The sequence below is a fragment of the Carassius auratus genome, chromosome 4, assembly GCF_003368295.1.
Source record: "Carassius auratus strain Wakin chromosome 4, ASM336829v1, whole genome shotgun sequence".
Taxonomy (NCBI): Eukaryota; Metazoa; Chordata; class Actinopteri; order Cypriniformes; family Cyprinidae; genus Carassius; species Carassius auratus.
The window spans coordinates 11,515,081-11,536,207 of record NC_039246.1 but is presented as its reverse complement, the minus strand read 5'-3'; the positions used below and the strand labels follow the sequence as shown (position 1 = coordinate 11,536,207).

General features: G+C 33.3%; 1 protein-coding gene across 1 annotated transcript; it reads right to left on the bottom strand.

The window, feature by feature from the left end:
• Positions 1-14,434: 14,434 nt before the first annotated feature.
• LOC113058554 (uncharacterized) lies at positions 14,435-20,246 on the bottom strand. Its single transcript, XM_026226557.1, has 12 exons — positions 20,143-20,246; positions 19,440-19,528; positions 18,145-18,242; positions 17,814-17,963; positions 17,550-17,665; positions 17,284-17,420; positions 17,086-17,179; positions 16,816-16,927; positions 16,307-16,538; positions 15,998-16,166; positions 15,415-15,542; positions 14,435-15,073 (listed from the first exon to the last, which is right to left on the bottom strand). Exons 3-9 carry the CDS (start codon positions 18,239-18,241, stop codon positions 16,483-16,485), a joined length of 762 nt encoding a protein of 253 aa, XP_026082342.1. The 5' UTR covers position 18,242; positions 19,440-19,528; positions 20,143-20,246; the 3' UTR covers positions 14,435-15,073; positions 15,415-15,542; positions 15,998-16,166; positions 16,307-16,482.
• Between the last annotated feature and the right edge of the window lie 881 nt (positions 20,247-21,127).

Below are 21,127 nucleotides of genomic sequence, written 5' to 3'. Positions count from 1 at the left end.
CAGAATCACGGAATCCAGTCAGAAAAACAGAATTTACAGTATAACATGGAATGGCATGGAATTTTGACAAATTTTGGATAAATTAAAAGTAGGTCTGTACACTTAAATCGAAACGTAATATAGACTAGTATCTGTGAATATTGAGCAGCAATTTGGTAGTAGTAGTACTACTACATATATTAAATATTGTATTAGAAGAAATTGAAATTAAAGAAATTGTTGTTGCATGGGTGTCATTTCAAATAGTGAACCAGGTTATTTTGCACAGCACAAGAAACTTTTTAAATGACAATAGACATTACACAACAATACACACAGTGCTTTTATAACATTTTTGTTTTTAATATTTATTTATTTTTATTCAATATTTGACACTTTATTTAAACCGTGTAGTGGAGTCTGAATGTCTGTAAAACATCTGCATGTCCACAATACTGATTTGCCTCACAGGATTACAGAACGTTTAACAAACATGACTGATGGGCTAAAAATAGATTTAGTGGCAATTTTCTGTGAATTTGTCCTGAGGTAGTTGATCACTCTCTGTTGAGTGATAGCAAATGAAATTATCTGCATTTTGGAGCGTCTGCTGTCCTCGGCTAACAGGGGCATCTCATCCAGGTCTGAAATTAGATGCTTGAAAGCTAATAAAGCTTTTACTTCACAAAATGGCTTTATTTCCAATTGTTTGCTTAAGAATTTGTCCGTAGAGCAACAAGGGCAAAGGAGAGATGCAGTGTGTGTGTGTGTGTGTGTGTGTGTGTGTGTGTGGTAAAGTTAAGAAAAGCTTTGGGCAGCTTGAGTAAACTGGCCATGGAATATAAAGGAGACACATCTTTGTGTAGCATTCTGGGAATTGGTGAGCCACAGTGCAAATTATATCAAACTACTGGATATAAAGATGTACCCTTTTGTCCCTGGTGAGCAATGCACATTTAGCTGCTGGTAATTACAGACTAAAAATGAACCTGCAAGATTATTGAACAGTGAGAGAATTATGCTAGAGTAATAATACAGCGGCCCCAGCTGTGGACACTTAAGGCGCACTTAAAAATGTGCAAATGTCATTTATATAACAACATTTCAAACCATCAAGAAATGTTTTTTTTTTTTTTTTGTTGTCGTTGTTGTTTTTTTTAAAGAGGGAGAACAAGCACACTTTTTCAAGCCAAACTTTTCACAAAAGACATTTAGGTTTTAAATACTGTAAAACAATGGATACATTACCTTTAAAATAAGTTTTTGTTGTTTATATTTTTATCTGATCTATTTAATTTTATATTTACTTATGATGTTATTTTTATTGCTTGATTGATTTTTTTTTTTTTTTTTTTTGGGGGGGGGGGTTGTCTTGCAGCATTGGTTTTTAGATGGTTTTCCATTTTATTTTTTATTTATTTATAAGTTGTTTTTTTAATTAATTTTTTATTACATATTATATATTTGTACAAAATATTAATCCATTCATACAAACAACATGTCATAATTTTGATTGGTATTTGGATTTCTTTTTTGCGTTTTAAGTTTTGCACCATTAGTTTGTAGATGCTACTTGATTTGATATTCAAGAATTTTAAAGTGTACATTAATTGTCTAAATATTTTTTAAGGCTGCACATGAATGACTGGATTAGTTAATAAATTACATATAATACACTTTTAATATATATATATATATATATATATATATATATATATATATATATATATATATATATATATATATATATATATATATATATTTTAAGTTTTAGTTTGTATTTTATTATTCATTTTTATTTTTATTTTATTTATTTATTTAACGCTTTTTAATACCTTATAGGCATACAGTACACTTAAAATATACTTTTGTCTTTTATAATTTATTAAATATAATTTGTATTAATTTAATAGCCTTTTATTTTTGTGTTTATTAAATATTTTATTTGTATTTCAATTATTTATTTAATTATTTATTTATAATTGTTTAATATCTTTTTAGTGTTTTGATTAGTATTTTGATTTGTCTTGGGTTGCCTGTTTTGCAGCATTTGTATTCGGATGCTAATTGGTTTTATGTTTAAGCATTTTTAAGTGTAGTTTAATTGTCTAGATATTTTTTTTAGAATGACTGAAGTTGCATGATGGACATTTTGCAGCCTTTATCAAAAGTATATTATGAACTCTTTCCGGTCAGGCTTAATAAAAGCGATGGCACACACACATGTAAACATTGTTTACAGACTTGAATTAATCAGGGGCAGCGAGTGAGTCATTGGGTTTGAACCCGTCCAGCTCTCCTACATTTCATCTCTGAGAGAAGTCAAAGGGCTCAACATTGTGGAGTGCGCTGTGAGCTTTTCAGGATTTAATGAGGTCCTATGACATTTGATAAATAATTCAGGATCTCTGCTGATTTTTAAAATCCTGTTGTCGAACAGGTGGGACTGTAAATGTTGCTGACCAATTTTTTCCCGAGCTCTTTTAATGACACAATGCCATAAAATAATGAAATGACTTATTTCTCACCAACCACAGCCTCCCTCCTTTAACCCTTTCTGTTCAAGCGTGTGCATTAAAAATTGGAGATGTTTCTCCTCTCTGAGAGGCACAGCACCTGCATTCCTATTTTCAGTCAGTGCTGTCCATTGGGGTTTATGGCGTTTCTTTTTTTTGGATTGGTTCTTGCGTTGTGCTGTATGAGCATGCACAGATACAGGAGTGAAAAGTGGGTTGTCTTGATTTTAACTTGCCCCCATTTGGCCTGAACAGATGTGAGGCCTATTTTGGCATGACTGCTCTATTGCAGATAGGGGTCCCCGGGGTCCAAGTCAGCTGACTGCATAGAGAGCATCTCCTGGGAACCGACACACTGACAAAATGCAATAATGCAGGGCAAAATAATTACACTACTGCCCTGCCTGTTCATTAAAGCCAGCGTGATATCAAAACAACCCTATTCGCTTTCTTATAACATATACCTACTCGTATTAAAAGAGGAAAGGGCTTATCTTCATAATTTGTAAACAAAATGCAATGTCTGGCTCCATCTCTGAAGCAACGTACTTTACATTTCAACTAATGCCAACTAGACCACACTGATTATAGTTAACCCATACCTAATTAGCTATGGCCTGGGCTTTTCCAAATATTAGTTTCCAAGTGAGGAACCCTAATCTAAAATTTGTAAACAGCACTTATATACGATTATTACAATTTATACTATGGCAAATTTGGATAGTATATTATGTGCTGTATATTTATTTAAATTTTTATATTCATTATGTATATACTATACTGATAGATTTTTCTTTATTTAAATAATTGGTCAAATATTTTCATCTCATTTATTTTATATTTAAACACTTATTTTAATCAAATGTATTTATTTTAGTCTGGTTTTACATTTATTTTATTTTATCTTTTAACATTTGATAAACACTTTTTTTTATATACAGCTCCCTGGTTAAAAAAACCTGTTGTAGGCTACATTTACAAATTTCATTCAAAGAAGCTTTTGCTGAATTTAGTCTATACATTTGATCATTTCATGTACTCCCTGTAATTTGCCAATGCCATGCTTTACACTTTGAGTTAATAGTCAATACAATAATTTAATGCTGGCATTCCATTAGGATATTACTCTTGCTGAAATATTGCTTAATTATGGGCATAAAATGGGTTGTGAATGACCATTCATGTTGACCGTATTATACTGAGTTTATAGGAACTGCAGCTCAAAATCTTTGGTTCACAGCTCTCTCTTCATCGTCATCTTTTCATTTGCTAACCCCTCTGTCTTCCTCCATCTCTGAAGCAGATGCTAGCGTGGTAGCGTGGCATGCAGGCCCTTTGTTAATGATGATTAATGAAGAGAGGAGAAAGGCTTCAGCTCCTCCTGGCCCTGCGATGAAGCTCCTGAGGTATAACTGTGCTACCTCCTTTAAATCTCTGACAAAGTGTGCTTATGAATTATATCAGAATCATACAACAGCTCTTTACGACGCCAAGCAAGTTTGCAGGTGTTCCAGGGTTACATTAGCATAGCCGAACATCTCAGGAGGCTAAATACGAGGTGGAGGAGAGTGAAATTCACATGCATTTGTGAGCTGACAAGCATGCTGTCAAGGTTTGTGTGTCTGTGCGCCTCCAAAATTGCTGTTTGTGTGCAGTGTTAAAAAGTGCAAACCGGGAAAGGGAAAAGAAAGTGAGAGAGAGAAATGTCGGAGAGCAGATCGCAGATGCCTCCTCCACACCAGCTGCCCAACACTTACAGCAATTACATCCACATCTCGCCTGTGCAGCTGGAAAACACACACACACACACACACACTGTCCACAACACATCAGTGCCTCCGCTAATCAAACCACACTGAATGTCTGCTGGCTCCCGCTGTGGAGAAAAGCTGTTAGTCTGTGTGCGAGTGTTTGGAATACTTTTGACGTGGAAATGGACCCTTGGCAGAATGGAGTGATGCAGGGGTCTTAGTGGCCACTTGTTATGTAGTTGCCAAGGCAACAAATTGAATCCAGTAATGCATAGAAAAGTATTTTTTTGTGATTTGCAAGAAACCAATATCAACCCCGACATGTGCACCCAAGACATGAATCTTTGGATAATTAATGACCAATTAATCAGTTTGACTTGAAAAAATGTTTTGCAGTTTTGTTTTGTTTGTAATTCACTCTCTTTTTAAATTATTATTATTTTTTGCTCTGCTTTTTGTTTTGCGCTGGTTTGTTTTATTATTTATTAATTAATTAATTTATTTGCTCTGCTCTGTTTTTTGTTTTGTTTAGTTTTTAAGTTTTGCTTTGGTTTGTGTTATGTTGCTCTGTTTTTGTTTTGATTTGCTCTGTTTCGCTATTTGTTTTGTTTTGCTCTGTTTCGCTTTTTGTTTTGTTTTGTTTAGCTTTCTGGAAACCTAGATTAAATCATGAAATTAATCAAGTCAAATATATAACTCCTTTTAATTTAATTTAATTTAATTTAATTTAATTTAATTTAATTTAATTTAATTTAATTTAATTTAATTTATCTCAAAGAGGACTGCTACTTTTCATAATAGTGGACCTCTCTAACTTTTTTAACTATTAAATTAATACATTTAAAATGTAATGATATGCTCATTAATTAATAGCTATTGCATATGTTAATACTATTACAAATGCAAAAAAAAAAAAAAATTATACAATTAAATTAATATATTTAAAATGTAAGTAAAATACATTCTCATTAATTATTTGCTGTCACAATTGTTAATATTTTTTTTTATTTATTTTTTATTCATATGGTCAAATATCTACATTTTAGTAAACATTCAACAACTGCAGATTTTCACTTTTTATAGAATACACCAGGTTACAAAGGAGTGGTATGTAAGGTCAGACACAGACAAACATGAATCATCCTCGGCGCTCAGGCGAATAATGCTTGGAGGAAATCAGTTGGTGTTATTTAACAGAATCATAAAGAATTCATCACCTCTAATAAGTATAATGTTTCTGTTTCCAGCGTGGAGAGCAGTGCTTTATAATGTAGCACTTCTCCAGAAAGGACTTGTCACTGTATTAATGTAGTCGAGTGTGGCTGTTCCAGTGTTGCTCTTGTTCCAGCTTGTGCTTTAATTAGAAAGCTAGAGATTTCCTGTTGGTGGGCCATTGATTTTTATTTGCATAGTTATTTGTTGATGGATTCAGTGCTGGTGGCTTTGTATCGATCAGCTTCAAAGAGGAGGCTATGGGTGAGGCAAAGTGGCTTGAGCCTAAGCCACACTGTCTCTTAGAAAGTTAGAAGTTATAAAAAATTATTAGCAAAGTTGGGTTGAAAAGACAATCATCCTAGACAACATGCTAAATCAGGCTAGGAACTTACTAAAATGTTAGCAACATGTTAACATGCTATCAACATACTAATAATGCTAAATCGTGCTAATAACATGCTAATCATGCTAAAACAATCATGATAATAATGCTAAAACGTGCAAGTAACATTCTAATAATGATAAAACATGACAGCAACATGATAATCATGTTAAAAATATGCTGTCAGCATCCTAACAACTAGTTATTAATGCAAAAACATGCTAGCAACATCATGCTATTACTAATTTATCTAAACTTTCAAACTTCAAGTTCTTACAACTGCTTCAAACTTTTTAAGTCAAGGTTTTTCAAGCCAACTTCAAAGTTTGATCGCAAACTTTACTTATGTATTTACACATAATGCTTTCGCTTCACCTGCAGTTATTATTCTACAATACCACTGCATATTTATGAAAACAAGCATCATATACATTCTGGCTGGCACTTCAGAGTTCAGAGTTTTTTTTTTTTGATTGATATTACGGTCTTTTTAACAGAGTTAGCATGTAAGACCAGGTGTATTTAGAAAGGGTTGACTGGCTGACCATAACAGTTTTCTGAATTAAACGCTTCTTGTAAGGCTTTAGCTCAATGTTTGCAGTGTCCTTCCATATACTCCAACCAGAGCTGCAAAGATAAAGGCTTAAATGGATTAGCAATCATTACAATTACAGTAGAAGGGAAAACGCCACTGTTTGTAGTCGAAGCACGCACATGCACACTGTTGGAAATGATGTGGCTTCTGCTGTATCTCTTACAGTGACCTGCCGGTGGCTCAGTCCTGTGTGTGCTTGTCTTTTAGATTTGGAGTCTGTTGGGCAGGCTGTGTGTGTGAATGCACTTTATAGATCGTGTGCTTGTATGTGGAGGCATGTTTCTCACCACAGATGGTATCAGCAGTGCTCTCACTGGGAGCTGAATGATTATTGGATACAGTTGAGGTTGAGGGTATGGTGGTGTCAAGGGACTTTGAATACCAGTAGTGTGTATATAACATTTACATGTTTAACTCACCTGTATCTATGTATATATATTACAGATCAAATGTTACACACACACACACACACAAACACAAATTCCAGTTTATACATTAATAATATATGTAAATCTATGTACAGTATGTGTACAATTCAGGGCCAGAATTAAACTTTAGCCATTATGGGGCTATATTAAAGGGCAATTTGTAAAGGCAACCTTTTTAAAAAACTATTTTAAAAACAAATACTAAAAATACTTAAAACCACTCAGACCCCCTGTATATATACATGTATACATGTGTGGAATGGATGTATTTATCCAATCTCATAATCAAAGACTGGGTAAAAGCTGGTTAATATATAATTAAAATTTTAACAATAAAATAAATGCACTTAAAAATAATAAAATAACATTAATAAATCTAAAATATGAAAATATGCAGATTATCTAATTGCCATAATTAATTTGCCAGTAAATCCATGCATTTTTTATGTACTACATGTGTGTGTGTGTATATTAGTGTGTATATATATATATATATATATATATATATATATATATATATATCTATATATATATATATATATATATATATATATAGCACTTCTACTTCTACTCAAGTCACTTTTTTGATAGAGCACTTGTACTTTTACTCAAGTATGGTTCTCTAGTACTTTATACATCTCTGTGTATATATATATATATATATATATATATATATATATATATATAGAATGTATATAGTTTACATTCTAATATGCTGATTTGGCTCTCAAGATTTTTTTTATTGTTATCAATGTTCGCTGCCCAAAATTTTGTTAAAACTGTGATACACTACTGAAAATTAGGCATATGATTAAAACAAAATCATAAATTAAGAATAAATAATTATCGTTTAAAACAATAAAATGTAAAATAAATACATTTTTTACAAAAAGTTACAATATTTAAATAAAATGGATTACATTACATGTATTATTAAACAAACATAAATGCATATATAGCCTATACAAACACATGAAGTGGAAATGCCAAACCAAAAATGCTCTTTATATATACAGTGATGTTAAATGAGATCAGCGAAACATGTCATCTACTGTATAGAGATGAATTTTTTTAAAGAGATAAATTGCTTGTGGCTTTAAAATGATGAGGGAGAAGCAGAGAGAAACGAGTTGACGCACCATTAACCAGCTGGTTTCCCGGCACCCATCAGCTTTTCAAAGGTGAAACAGCTTAATTGAGTCTGCAAAATGGGGATGATTAAGGTCACCAAATAAAAACGTGTTTGAAAATCATTGCAGAGCGCGTACTCAACCTTTAGGAAAGAGCAATCCTGTGATTCAGACCAATTTGCGGACAAACAAATAATCATTCGGGCCGTGATTGTGCCACAGTTACTTTCGCACTCTACCAATGCAGCAATTTAGTCTGAGTGATTTCAACTTTAATCTGTAATAAAAATAAAGCGAGCGGGCTGTTAGCGTTAGCTTGTTAGTGAGCTCTCATGTTATTATTGCCGAAGAAACAGGAAACACTTGTGCTGATTGGATCTGGGAATTCATGCTCATCTAATTATGCTAAGTTCCACTGAGGGAATGTCTTTGAGGAGCGTCAACAAAAAAGCTTAATAACTGACAGCGAGGGGATTTTTTTTTTCTGTTTAGGCCATCACCAAATATATTTCATGTAAATGATGATAAACAATAGATAAGACAGAAATGTTATGAGATGGGTGAGCCGTATGCCACATTATTTGCATATCGTATTGTGCCAGGTTTTTACATTTCTGTCAGAGCTCCAAGGTGCTTTATGGTTTCAGATGAAGAAATAAAAGATCAAAATCTGTTGCTACCGCAAGGCTTCAGTGTCTCTCCGTCTTGCTGTCATTTCTGGCTAATTAAATTCCACCCTGAGCGCTGCTGTTATGGCTGGCTGACAGGAAACGTTATAAACGCATAACTCACACGCAACCAAGCACCTTTCGACACAAGCCTTCCATTATTAGGAGCCGCTTTTATGGAGCTTTTTGTGCTGCAGTGCTATTAAATGGAACGTTTCGGCTATGATGCTAAAAATAAACATTAAAAGGACAGTATTTAAACTAGATTTGCATTTACTTCTGGAAAAGAAAGTGCTCGCAAAGCAGCAAAAGCATCGTGTTAGTTTTCGAAGAGATGTTTTAGATTTAGCTTAGGTTTTCAGCAACCAATAACGCTGGAAATATTGTAACAATTATATATTTTTAGAATATTTATAGAACAGATCAACATATATTATAATAAAATCTGGCCAAGAACGAGATTAAAATTAAGTGAAATTAAAATTATCAAATTTTGATTGATTGATTGATTGATTTTTTAAAGATATCTATTTTGTCTAGGAACCTCTAGTAACATTAAATGTATGTATTTTTTATGGCTGTCAATTAATAATTTTTTTATTACTGTTTATTATTTACATTTATTTTACAGTAAATTAATATTTTTATGAATGTAAAAAAAAAAAAAAAAAAAAAAAATTCCCAATTATTTTTAAACAAAACAATTGCATTACAGCAAAAGCATAAAATGTTTTGATAAGTTTTGATAAAAATAGGTTGTGAATATCTTTTAAAGCAATGGTTTGCTCAACTTTCCCATAATTTATCACGTCATTATAAACCCATATGACTTACTTTCTTCTGTGGAAAGCAAATACAGTAGTTTTGAAGAATGTCCGTGCTGCTCTTTCTGACTTCCAAGTTTTAAAACACACACACAATTATCATGTATGAAAGCATTTCATGGGACCTGTGCACTACACTGAAGAAAATTATGTATAATTTACTTTTAAACAAATTTTACTTAGTAAATTTAACAAAAATTACAAATAAATGGCAAGTAACACATTGAAATTGTATTGACTCCAATAATGTCTAATATTTACAATCTAAAAAAATAGATAATAATTTTTACTATATACATTTCAAGCCCACTAAAGCAATACAGACAGTCAGTATTTGCAGGAATGAATCTGATTTGAGATTTCAGGTGCCCAGTTTATTACACTGTAAACTTTTTAAATGCAATATGGCTGTGTAGACTTTTGCCAAATGGGGGACGTTTGCACGCAAGCTGGTGTTTTTAGAAACGGTTACATCACCTGTTAGTAGCAAGAGAGACAGCGTGGGAGAAATGACACAGGCGCCTGTGAACGTGGCACACGGAGGGGAGCAGATGCACTGAGAGAGTGCTGGATGTGGCACGACGGCTTGTGAATGCATAAAAAATCTCCGGAAGGTCAGATCTGGCGAGACTGTTGAGTCATTTGACCGTCTGCTCGGGATCTGGTAGAGGTGATAATATCCCTGCGGTGGTGTCAAAATGCCCTGCTGAACCGCAGATAGACCTTTCACTGCACAAATCCCAGGTTTTCATTGACCTCTCTCTATGCTTGAACTGTGCCAGCTGAGTGGTGCACTCACACCCCTAATTTGCTTCCAGGTGTCCAATGCAGGGGCTTGATGAAAGACCTAAGGCGAGTGGAGTGAGAAATCTGTTACAGGTTCCTCATGCACTGAGAGCGTCCGCATCTGTTCACTTCCACAGAGAGACCTTGAAAACATTCCAAGATTCTCCGTTTATCACAATTAATGCACGAGGGGTCTGTGATGCTGTCTCTGTGAAGACCCTCGAATCTAATTCTGCCCTACATACCCGTTTAGAGGTTGTAAGAGCGGCGTGACGTGTTCAAGTGAAGCTCGTTCTTGTTCTTGATCTGATGGGAAGTGGAGCTTGGTTGTGTAAGAATGAGCAGGAGTCTGAGGATTCCTCTCCAGTCTGATGCTTCTAGTGAATTTGAAAGCAGTGATTATGATGTGATGTGCATTCGAGTTATTGGACAAAAAAAAAAAAAAGACTATTTTTCACTTCTCAACTGGGACAGAACTGTTTTTGGAACAACAACAAATCGAGTGCTTTAATAGTTTCTTATGCTCACAAAGGCTGCATTTATTCGATCAAAAATACAGCAAAAACAGCAATATTGTGGAATATTACAATTTAAAATAACTGTTTTCTATTTGAATATATTTTACAATTTAATTTAATTGAGAGAAAAAAAGTAAGATCCGTGGAAATAGTGTCAGGAAGGTTTTTAGAATTTAGAATTTTAGTTCTAGAATAGCTTTAACTAAATGAAAAAAAAAAAAAAACATGCAAAGATTATATTTATTTGACCCAAAATGCAATAAATTCAGCAATATTGTGAAGTGTTATTAAAAGTTTACTCATGGGAATATATCAATTTAATGTACAATGTGTGTTCCGTTCCGTTGATCAGGTAAACTCACACACTCACATTTCTAGTAGAATATGCTATAAATGAACTTTTTAAAATCCAGTTAGTATAGTTAATGTAAATTAATATGAATAATAGACAATTATCATGCCCAATTACCATCAGGACTTCAGTAGCTTAAAGTTACTTGAAGGCAGATGTTTTTAGAGAGGGAACTTAAAGCTTATATAGAAAAGAGCAATATATAGAGAGTATCCAATCGCACCAGGCTTAAGTTTGGTGCCAATAGTGCGTTTCAGAAAGACAGAGGACGCGGCCTTGAAAATATTGCATTTAAGTGCATTATCGGGATTGGGAGAAAGTAGTTGAGTGTACTGGAAAGAACAAGAACAGGAGTCAAGGCCACAGTGAGTGTCTACTCCTGAGAGTCTGGCACACTGTTTACAAGACCGAGCTGCTCCCTTCATCTCTGCTGGAGCCATTAGCTGAAGAGTATAGCATTGACCCCATCTGTGCTCTCCAAATCTGGACCTGTGCAAACTAAACTTGGAGGAAGTCACTGGCAATGTTTATAAGAAATTGTCTGATGCAAAGAATTTATTTATTTATTTTAATATTAAGAAATTGATACTCATTCCTGTGCAATTACTAATGCCTTTATGGTATTAAGTATTAATGCATAAACAAAATCAAGAGAAATAAATTAAATAAAATGTAAAAAAAAAAAAAAATCAGTGTATGATCCTTGTTTATATATTACCTTTTTAAGATAAAAAGTCTTAATTTAAATCTGTGTATATATACTGTATATTGTTGTTGAATATTGAACATTATTGTTAGAGTATAATATTAAAGTATATGTGTGTGTATATATATAATGTATTTGATGTACGTCAGCATAAAATGCATTTTGGTTCCTTTAAGTAAATTTTACTGAAATAAATTTGATTATATAAACAACAAGAACAACAACAAACTTATTTTACCACGTTGCCAAGTAAATTTCTCATTTTTGGTTTAGTTTTTGTTGAAGTGCTAAAACAAAAATGACTAAATCTGTAAAAATTTAAAAATAAAATAAAAAATAAATTAAAACACGTCACAAAAGAGCAAGTTACTACGCCTAACAAAAGCAACCATAAAACAGTGACACATTTGACATAATGACGTTAATTATTCATGCCCTAGTGCATGATGGGAACAACAGGATCATGACTTTGGTATTTACTTCAAAAAATCCTTGTAAACGTAAAAAACTAATAAAATATATATAAAATATACTTCAAATTTCAAACTTTAACTTCTGAAAGCTTGAATAGAGTATATTCTCTTTCTCATCTAAAATGAATAATTTTATGTAGAAATGACGTTTGTTTTGCGTTACACTTCACAACAGAATCATTTGTATCATTCTAATCCAAAATATCAACAAAAACCATGATCCTTTTTCGATATCACTGATATGTATACACACATTCGCAGCCACAGGAGGAAAGTGTCTTTGATGTCAGTTTGGATTGTTGTATCACTGGTGCTGTTCAGCACAGGGGCCGTGTGTCAGATGTGATTTGTATATTAGATGGACCAGTGGTTCGATAGATCCTGATCTGGGATAGAAACGCTGAAGTATGTGGAGCTGCTCTGCCATGTGCAAATGAATTTCACATTATTGTAGGTCACTGAATTCATTCGCCGTGCCAATCAGCCGAGCTCCTCGGGGGACTCGTGTGTGTGTGTGTGTGTGTGTGTGTGTGTGGGGCGACTTGCATATAGCGTTGATCCAGCGGGTGCTTGTAAATTAAGACTTCCATTTTCCTTTCCTGGAAAAGTAGCCTAATTTATCAAACACATCTGTGTGTGTTTGTGTGTGTGTGTGGAAATGAGCAACAGGAAGAGCTGTCTCATTTCTTCTGCGGCAGATTTTATCTGTCTGGAGGACGTGGAAAAATGACCCCTGCAATCGTTGTGGTCTTGCCAAAAGGAAGCAGGCCAATTTAGAAGGTGGAAAGTCCATTAAAAGATTAATTTAAGGAAGTGACTCGGCTCCTTGTGGACTTATTAGAAGCTCATCAGAATAGAGCATGTGAATTTGATTTATGAGGCAAACTGCTGAATATATGCGGAGATTCAGCAGTCATATTTCTAGGTCAGATCCAAAAATAATAACACTGTTCCTGTATTAGTACCAAAGGGGAACTTGTCATTATACCTATAAAATAAAAAAATTAGGTCAATATTTTAAAGTGAGGACTGATCCTCTTTTAAGTATGAAAAGTATGATTGGTCCTTGCGTACAAATATAGATCATAAGTGTTTAACTTCTGATTTATTTATTTATTTGCAGAATCATGAATGTAAATAAATGTAAAAGGTAATTCTTAATAAGTAATAATTTTATATTATTAAATTAAGCTTTAATATTAATTTATTTATTTATAATTTATACAGACAAAATAAGTTGCTAAAATGCAAAATGGTTTTTCGGTGATGATTGTATAAGTGCATTTAAATCCAAGATCATTATTGTGTAATTATATAATAATAAAAGTATATAATAATATTTAATGCCATTTTGGAGTAATTAAATGTTAAAAATAGTGGCTTTCAAATGTTATGTAATGTCATGTCATGTTATTATATAATAGCCATGAATAATTTTTTTTGGTACAACTATATTTCAATACTGAAAGCAAAACACAGAGATGCAAACAAACAAACAAACACAGTAAATTTGACAGAGTAAAATTTACTCAAATTGAAGAAAATTTTACTCTATGCCAGATAACATTTGGTCCCTCTCTAAAAAGAGTAAAAGTTACTCTTTTGATAGAGTTGTTTTTCCAGAGTTAATATTGCTCAATTTAGTGTTCATATTTTACTCTTTCATGTTATATTTGACTCTATTTAGTGTTATTTCAAATTAACTCTTGTACTATTTTACTCAGTTCAGTGCTACATGAAATTGACTCTTGCTACTTTTTAACTCTGTTCAGAGGAACTACAAATTTACTCTACCACAATTTACTTCCCCTCCGGAGTTGTTTATCATCAGTTATGTGTGAACTACAAAGAAAAAGTAACTCTATCCAGAGTTATTCCTCTGAATTACACCATTCATATTTTACCCTCAAAAAGCCTTAAAATTAATTACTTGCTTTTCAGTTTTAAAATAAAACAAAAAACAACAAACAATATACTCATGTCTCAATTTTATTTTTTCAAGCTCCTCCTCTTCAAACAACATTACACTGAAACATAATTCACTTGTCATTTTGAATGTGTCATCATGTTGTAATTGTGAAAAAATAAAATAAAAAAATACTAAAATAAAAAGTAATGATAACAATGGATGAGATGAAAAAGAATTACATGAAACTATATGGTACAATAAACAAATCAGAATCACAACCATAAGACATCAGAAATGTCAAACAACTTGTGGTGCAAAATATCCTTAATCTCCAAAACATGAGGTGCTTCTGTGGTATGTGCAACTTTGTAAGCATGGATATGTTCATCTAAACACATTGTTTTCAGTGCAGTTGTTATTAAAAGGATGTGCTCATTTTTAATAACAATATTGTGGATTACATAAAACACAGGCATGTCATTTTGAACTTGAACACAAACTGCCAACCCTGATCGATAAGTGTTTCCACAGCGCTTGACCCACTTCACATTTAGGACCTTAGTCCACACAGGCACATTAAGTTTTCCAGCTATCTCAGCACCAACTTCCATTTCATTCAATGGGACCATTTTCCCGGGACCAAATTTCATGGCATTAGGATCAAATGTTTGAAAAGCTCATCAACACAGGCCAATGAATTAGAAGCCTTACAGGGTAGAGCATGTTGGTCAATCACAATAAACCAAGAATGGATCCTACTTTTGTTCGGCCCAACAGCGAGTAGATACGGCTGGAGTCTTTCTCCAATACTGTCCAAGTGCCCTTGGATACTGTTACCGGTCTGTGAAAGAATGAAAACACATTAGTGCCAATGTGACTTAACAGTAAGGGACCCCCTTTACACTTTACGTTTAGATTGTTAAAATAGGGCCCTTAAAGTAAATATCCAGCATTCATAAAGACACAGTGACGTCTTCCACCAAAGTTTCTGTATTACACACTTTCGGGAGATCATTACTAAATATGTGCTAAGTAGAAAAGAATACCACAAGAACAATAATTTGGAGGACAAGTGATCTTTTAGAGAAGTAAGCAAGTCTGAGAAATAAGCAAGTTCAAGTTCACACAGTGACAAAACATTGTAAAACAGTGTAATTTGATCTGTTAAATCAGTAGCTTCACCTTGATGAATTTCACAAGACGATCACATGCTTGTTTGGCTGAGATCTTTCCCGGTCTCTTGCGGCCTTGACTTGAGGGTGGCAAAAGGTGAACCAGCATCAGAATGGAAGACATGTCGCTGTCCCACCCTAGAAACACAGAAGACAAATTAAACATTTTTTAGTATTTAGGCAGAAGGGGTTGAGCATAACCTCCAAATCACTTTCAATTGACTTGTTGAGGTGCTGGTATAAATAAATTAACCACTCCAGTATTTTAGTTAATACTGCACACAGATTCAGTATTAAGAGCACATTCATGGCCTAGTCTCGATGAATACAGATGTGTGGATGAATTTAGGTTAAACCTCCAAATATATTGAACATACAGCTAAACTTTACCTACAAAATATCAAAGATGCTTTTGTTATTCAGACTCCCATATTAAAACCATTTCAAACTATAAATATGCATCTGCAAATCCTATGTAATGGATATAGTTGTCTCTGCAATTTAAAGTGTAGATCTGAGTAAAGCTATGCTTGTCATGAATGTGTAACTTCCTCTTAAATAATTTAAAGTGTGCCACAATGTAGATACGGTACCTTCTTCAACTTCAGTGGCTTCAGCATTTTGGATGAGGTCTTGGAGCTCACTAGTCTGTGTGAGGCCACGGCTCTGTGCAATAACCTTTGGTTTTATGTTGGTAGACCACTTCTCCAACAACTTTGCAGAGGTCGCATCACCAAACAAAAGTCCAAAATCTTGATTAATCTGCCAAAGATAATTAAAGTAGGTACCATAGAAGGAACTGACTTTGTTTACCTAACAAGTCTCTGTTACTGCAGAACAACAATAGCACTTGATTTCATATTTGTCTGTTTTCATATTTTAAGAATTTAAGTCTCACATACCAAGCCTGGTATATCCAGGAATCGTGAGAAAACTGATAGAATATCAGCAGACTTTTTAGGGTCATGCAGCAGCTTCTGGCGATAGGCCAGCGTTAACTTCATCTTTTCCTTTACCACTGCCTCATCAGCTGTATGCTTCATCAGGGCTATTGCTTCCTGACAATGACGGTCTTCAGTCAAATAGTCAAATAGCAGTCTTCTTTGTAGGATTGTCTGTCAGCAGTTGGCCCACCTGAAAGTGTTTAAAACAATATGAAAACCAAATTTGTTTAGTTCCTTATCTTTCCAAAGCAAAACACATTAATGCCAAAACTAGATAAATGACACAAAATAACATGTGAAACATGCATATATCCCAGAATGCCATCTGAATTTGCCCAATGTTGATGATTATGCAAAAAATTTTGCATTAAAAAAAGAACAGAGATGCTATGTAACATGAGACCTCATTCACAATGTGGCTTAATTACAGATGCATAAAAGCATTGACTTAACATAAAATCTCACACCTGTTTGTGGTTGCCGTGGACGCTTCATCCGTCCCTCTGATGCTTCTTTCTGCAGAGTTTTAATTCTCCACGCCAAATATCCACTTCCATCTTCTGCATTGTAATAATGCTCCTATTACCAGAACAATAAACAGACCAAGTAGTTATACATTACCAGATTAAGGCAATAAATGCCATATCAATTATAATGCAGATATTCTTTATTCTGCAATATACATAATGTCTCCTCCTCCGGTACAACAAAAATATTGAGAGACTACTACTACTTACATATCCAAGCTTGCTCCTGGGGTCAGCCAAGCATGGGAAGAGGGAAATGATTCCTTTCGCATATTCTTCCTTCAAACGTCGGGAAGGGCTTGTTCTACACACACACACACACACAAACACACACAAACCAAAGCAATTATAATTATAACACATAACATCATAAACAACAATTTACAAACTACTATATGAACAACTTACCCATGTTCATTTGTTAAATGTGCTACCAAAATTTTCACCATGTCACGTCTTCGGGTATCGGACAGACCTTTGGTGCGGGTATATTCGTTTATAATCTTTTCACCTCCAGGGCTGGTCTTTAGAATCTCTTCAATCATCTGGAGGGGGAATGATGCGATATTGTTCAGGGATTATAAATGAACAACTGACAAGTGTACATAGCTCATAAGTCATTCTATATAGATTCTATATAGATGTAATTCAGAGGCAAGATTGGAGATCCTTACCTTGGCAAGACGATGTTCCTCAGCTAGATTTTTTTCAGGAGGGCTTGTAATCAACATTGCAGTGTCATCAGACTCTGATGTACCTTCATCTCCTAATGAGCTTGAGCTTAAAGAATCTTCAATATAAACCATATCAAAGGTCTGATTGTCTGTTCATGCTACTGTGGCAGCATACTACACAGCTATTAAGAATTAATCCAATAGCCATATTAGCTTATGCAAATCAGTGAATTGGTGAATATTACTGAATGTCAAACAATTTACCATCAATGTTTGCTGTGCCTGGGATGACAATTTCTAATACACCAAGATCTGGTCGTCTCAGCAGATATACGAATGCTTCCTCATCAACTTCTGTCTTCGAGTCATCAAAGACTTTCACATCCATTGTAGGAAGATCAAATTTATTGGCAACTAAAGGAAGACACACCAATGGAAAATTGACACAGAAGCCAGCAATGCCAAAGGAACTACAACAGTTATTTTTTAACCCCATAATATACATTCATACACTTAATATATTACCTAAAAAATAATAATAAATTTAGACTGAAAGGTATTTATGATATTAACAATGTTAAAGTTTATCTCTTACCACATTCCAAAAATGATTGAAATGTAAAAGGTTTTGAAGAAAAAATATATCTCTTGCTGTCTTTGAACTTCACTCTGATAACATTGTTGGTCTGCATCCTGAAAGAACCAAAAAGACAAAGTTAAACAAGGCGATAACACTCACAGTCAGAGGAAGAAAAGAACATTCATTAGTGCACTACACAACATGTATTTTTTATATGTAATAACTGTCCAATAGTTCTGTTAAGGCAAGGTGCTCAATATATCTTTATTCGGATGGTAATTGTTTCTCATGAGAAATAAATCTGCATGCACTTCAGTGATGAATCTCATGCATTCGTGGTGATTTATTCACAGAGGAGGAGTGAGTTTTATGATCCTACAAACCAGGGAACGCGCTGCTCAAGTGTAATAATGTAATAGGCCATTCTTTGAATTTTTAATAAGTAAGATTTGATTTAATAAGAAATTAATATCCTATTTGTTGCGTCATTATTTACATCTGTTAAAAACAAAGAAGATACATATAATTGACATTTCTTTTTAACTCAAAATGATGTATGTCATTTAAAAAAAATTGAATTTGTGAACTTATTTACATACGAAAAACAAAGTTGCTTGGTTTACATTTTTAATGTGTAAGGCTATATTATGTTAAAATTTAAAGCCCATTTCTAATGTTTACCCGTTTATTTCCCTCTTTCTCCTTTCAACTGATTAATATTCTGCTTGTAAATACTTCCCAGGATTTCTGTAATAAAAGTGTACATATTACAAATGCATGCAAATACAGTGAAGCAACAGTTGTGTTCCGCAGTGGTCAAAAGGGATTCAAACAGTGAATTATGAAATGAAACACCAAGATTCTAGATTTAGACGGTAATAAAATCACCAAATATCCCATGTAAATAATGAAAACATCTTACATTCCTATCAGAAACAATTATCGTACAAAGAGGGGTAAGTTAATGCACATAAAAATGGCCTCAGGCAATAACGGTTAACATTAACTCTATACCGAGTCAAGTACATGTGGTGCACGACTCCAGATGCTTGTCACAAAAGATTAGCGGACGAACATTTGATCAACAGATATCGTAAGATTTTTTTTACCTGTGTCAATTAACGTTAACGTTTGTAATCTAACAACATTATATGCTAGCTATTTGCTTTCAATATAACTTAGTTCTCAGTCAACAGGAGAAAGCGATCTTTAATCACTCTCTATAAAAAAACTGCCAAAATGATCTAACGTTAAGCTAAAAACAGAGGCGAATATTATAAAAATGAATACGACTTTGAAACTTTACTTACTTTACAATCCAGCAGAAACACACGTTATCTTCTCAAATCGAAGCAGCAGTGGTCAATGGCAGTGACTGTAATGGCGGAACGAAACGAAACTTTGGGAAGAGAACAGTTAACGTTAGAGCAGAAACAAATTATTATACTGTGTTCGGCAGTGGACAAAAAGGAGTCAACGGCGAATTCTGAATTGTCACACCCCAAAATTCTGGATTCATACGGTCAAAGATGACAAAATATATTTAAAAAATCTGTAAATGCTGAAAATACCTACATCCCCACAGTAACCCTCCGAATCGGGATAATAATGCATATCAAAATAGCCTCCCAGCAATGCAAGTTAATTACGGCTAACGTTGACTTTTACTCTATACCGAGTCAAGTACATGTGGTGGCATGTGGCGCACATTTCGATCACTTGTCACAATACTTATGTGGACAAACATTTAACGTTAATAGGCTATAACGTACTTACTGATGTCAATTAATGTTAGTTATTTTTATATTAACTTAGCTGTTTGCATTAAAGATTACTTAGTCTAATTTATTTCTGACATGGCACAACTTAGTGCTCAAGCTAACATGAGAAAGCGATGTAATATGCAAAAAAAAAAAAGAATAATTGACGAAATGTCCTGAGCTAATAACGGGTGAATATTATGAAAAATATATGAATAACGTTACCAAGACTTTGAAACTATATTTACTTTACCATCCAGCAGAAAGCAAAGCAGCAGCGGTCGACGGCCGTGACTAATAAGATGGCGGATAAACGAAACTTTGGGAAGAGAACAGTTATGGGAGGAGTCACTGCAGTTACTCTGTGATTTTACTCCCACTCTACTGATAAATTTGACTCTGTACACTCAAAATAGAGCAAAAACAACTATTTTTGAGGAAAAAAAATGTAACTCTGGAAAAACTACTCAGCCATTTTTCCTGTGAACAATACATATTATTTTCAGTTTTTGAACTATTAAAAGTAATGACTTTGAAATTGTTAAATGGCTATAATTAATAATTGTATAATTAATAATAAATATATTTAATAATTGGCAGACATAAATGTATCACTATTGGCACTATACAGTTATCAATGTACTTTAACTTCATTGCAACTTAAAATATTAAAATATAAATAAAATAATTATATTCTAGATTATATCCAGAAATAAATATATAATAAATATATAATAAATATATATATATATATATATATATATATATATATATATATATATATATATATATATATATATATATATATATATATATATATATATATATATATATATATATATAATTTCATTGCAAGTTATATATATATATATATATATATATATATATATATATATATATATATATATATATATATATATATATATATATATATATAAATATTGTCTTTATAATTATAAACATTACTATTTTACATGATCAATTTATTTAATTTTTTCACTGTGTTAAATTTTAAGTGACCATTGATGTTTGTGGAATAGAAAGAACAACTGTGATTTCATCCCAAACATCACTCAAATTGTGGATGGGTAAATGAGTGTCCACACAGTTTACTCTGAAGTGTCCCTCCTCTCCCCTCATTTTCTCTCTCACACGAGCACAATTAAGCATTCTGTAGCTCATGCAAGCTTTTCAATATTTATTAGTTGTCGACCAAGCGCAGTGTGGCAGCACCTTTG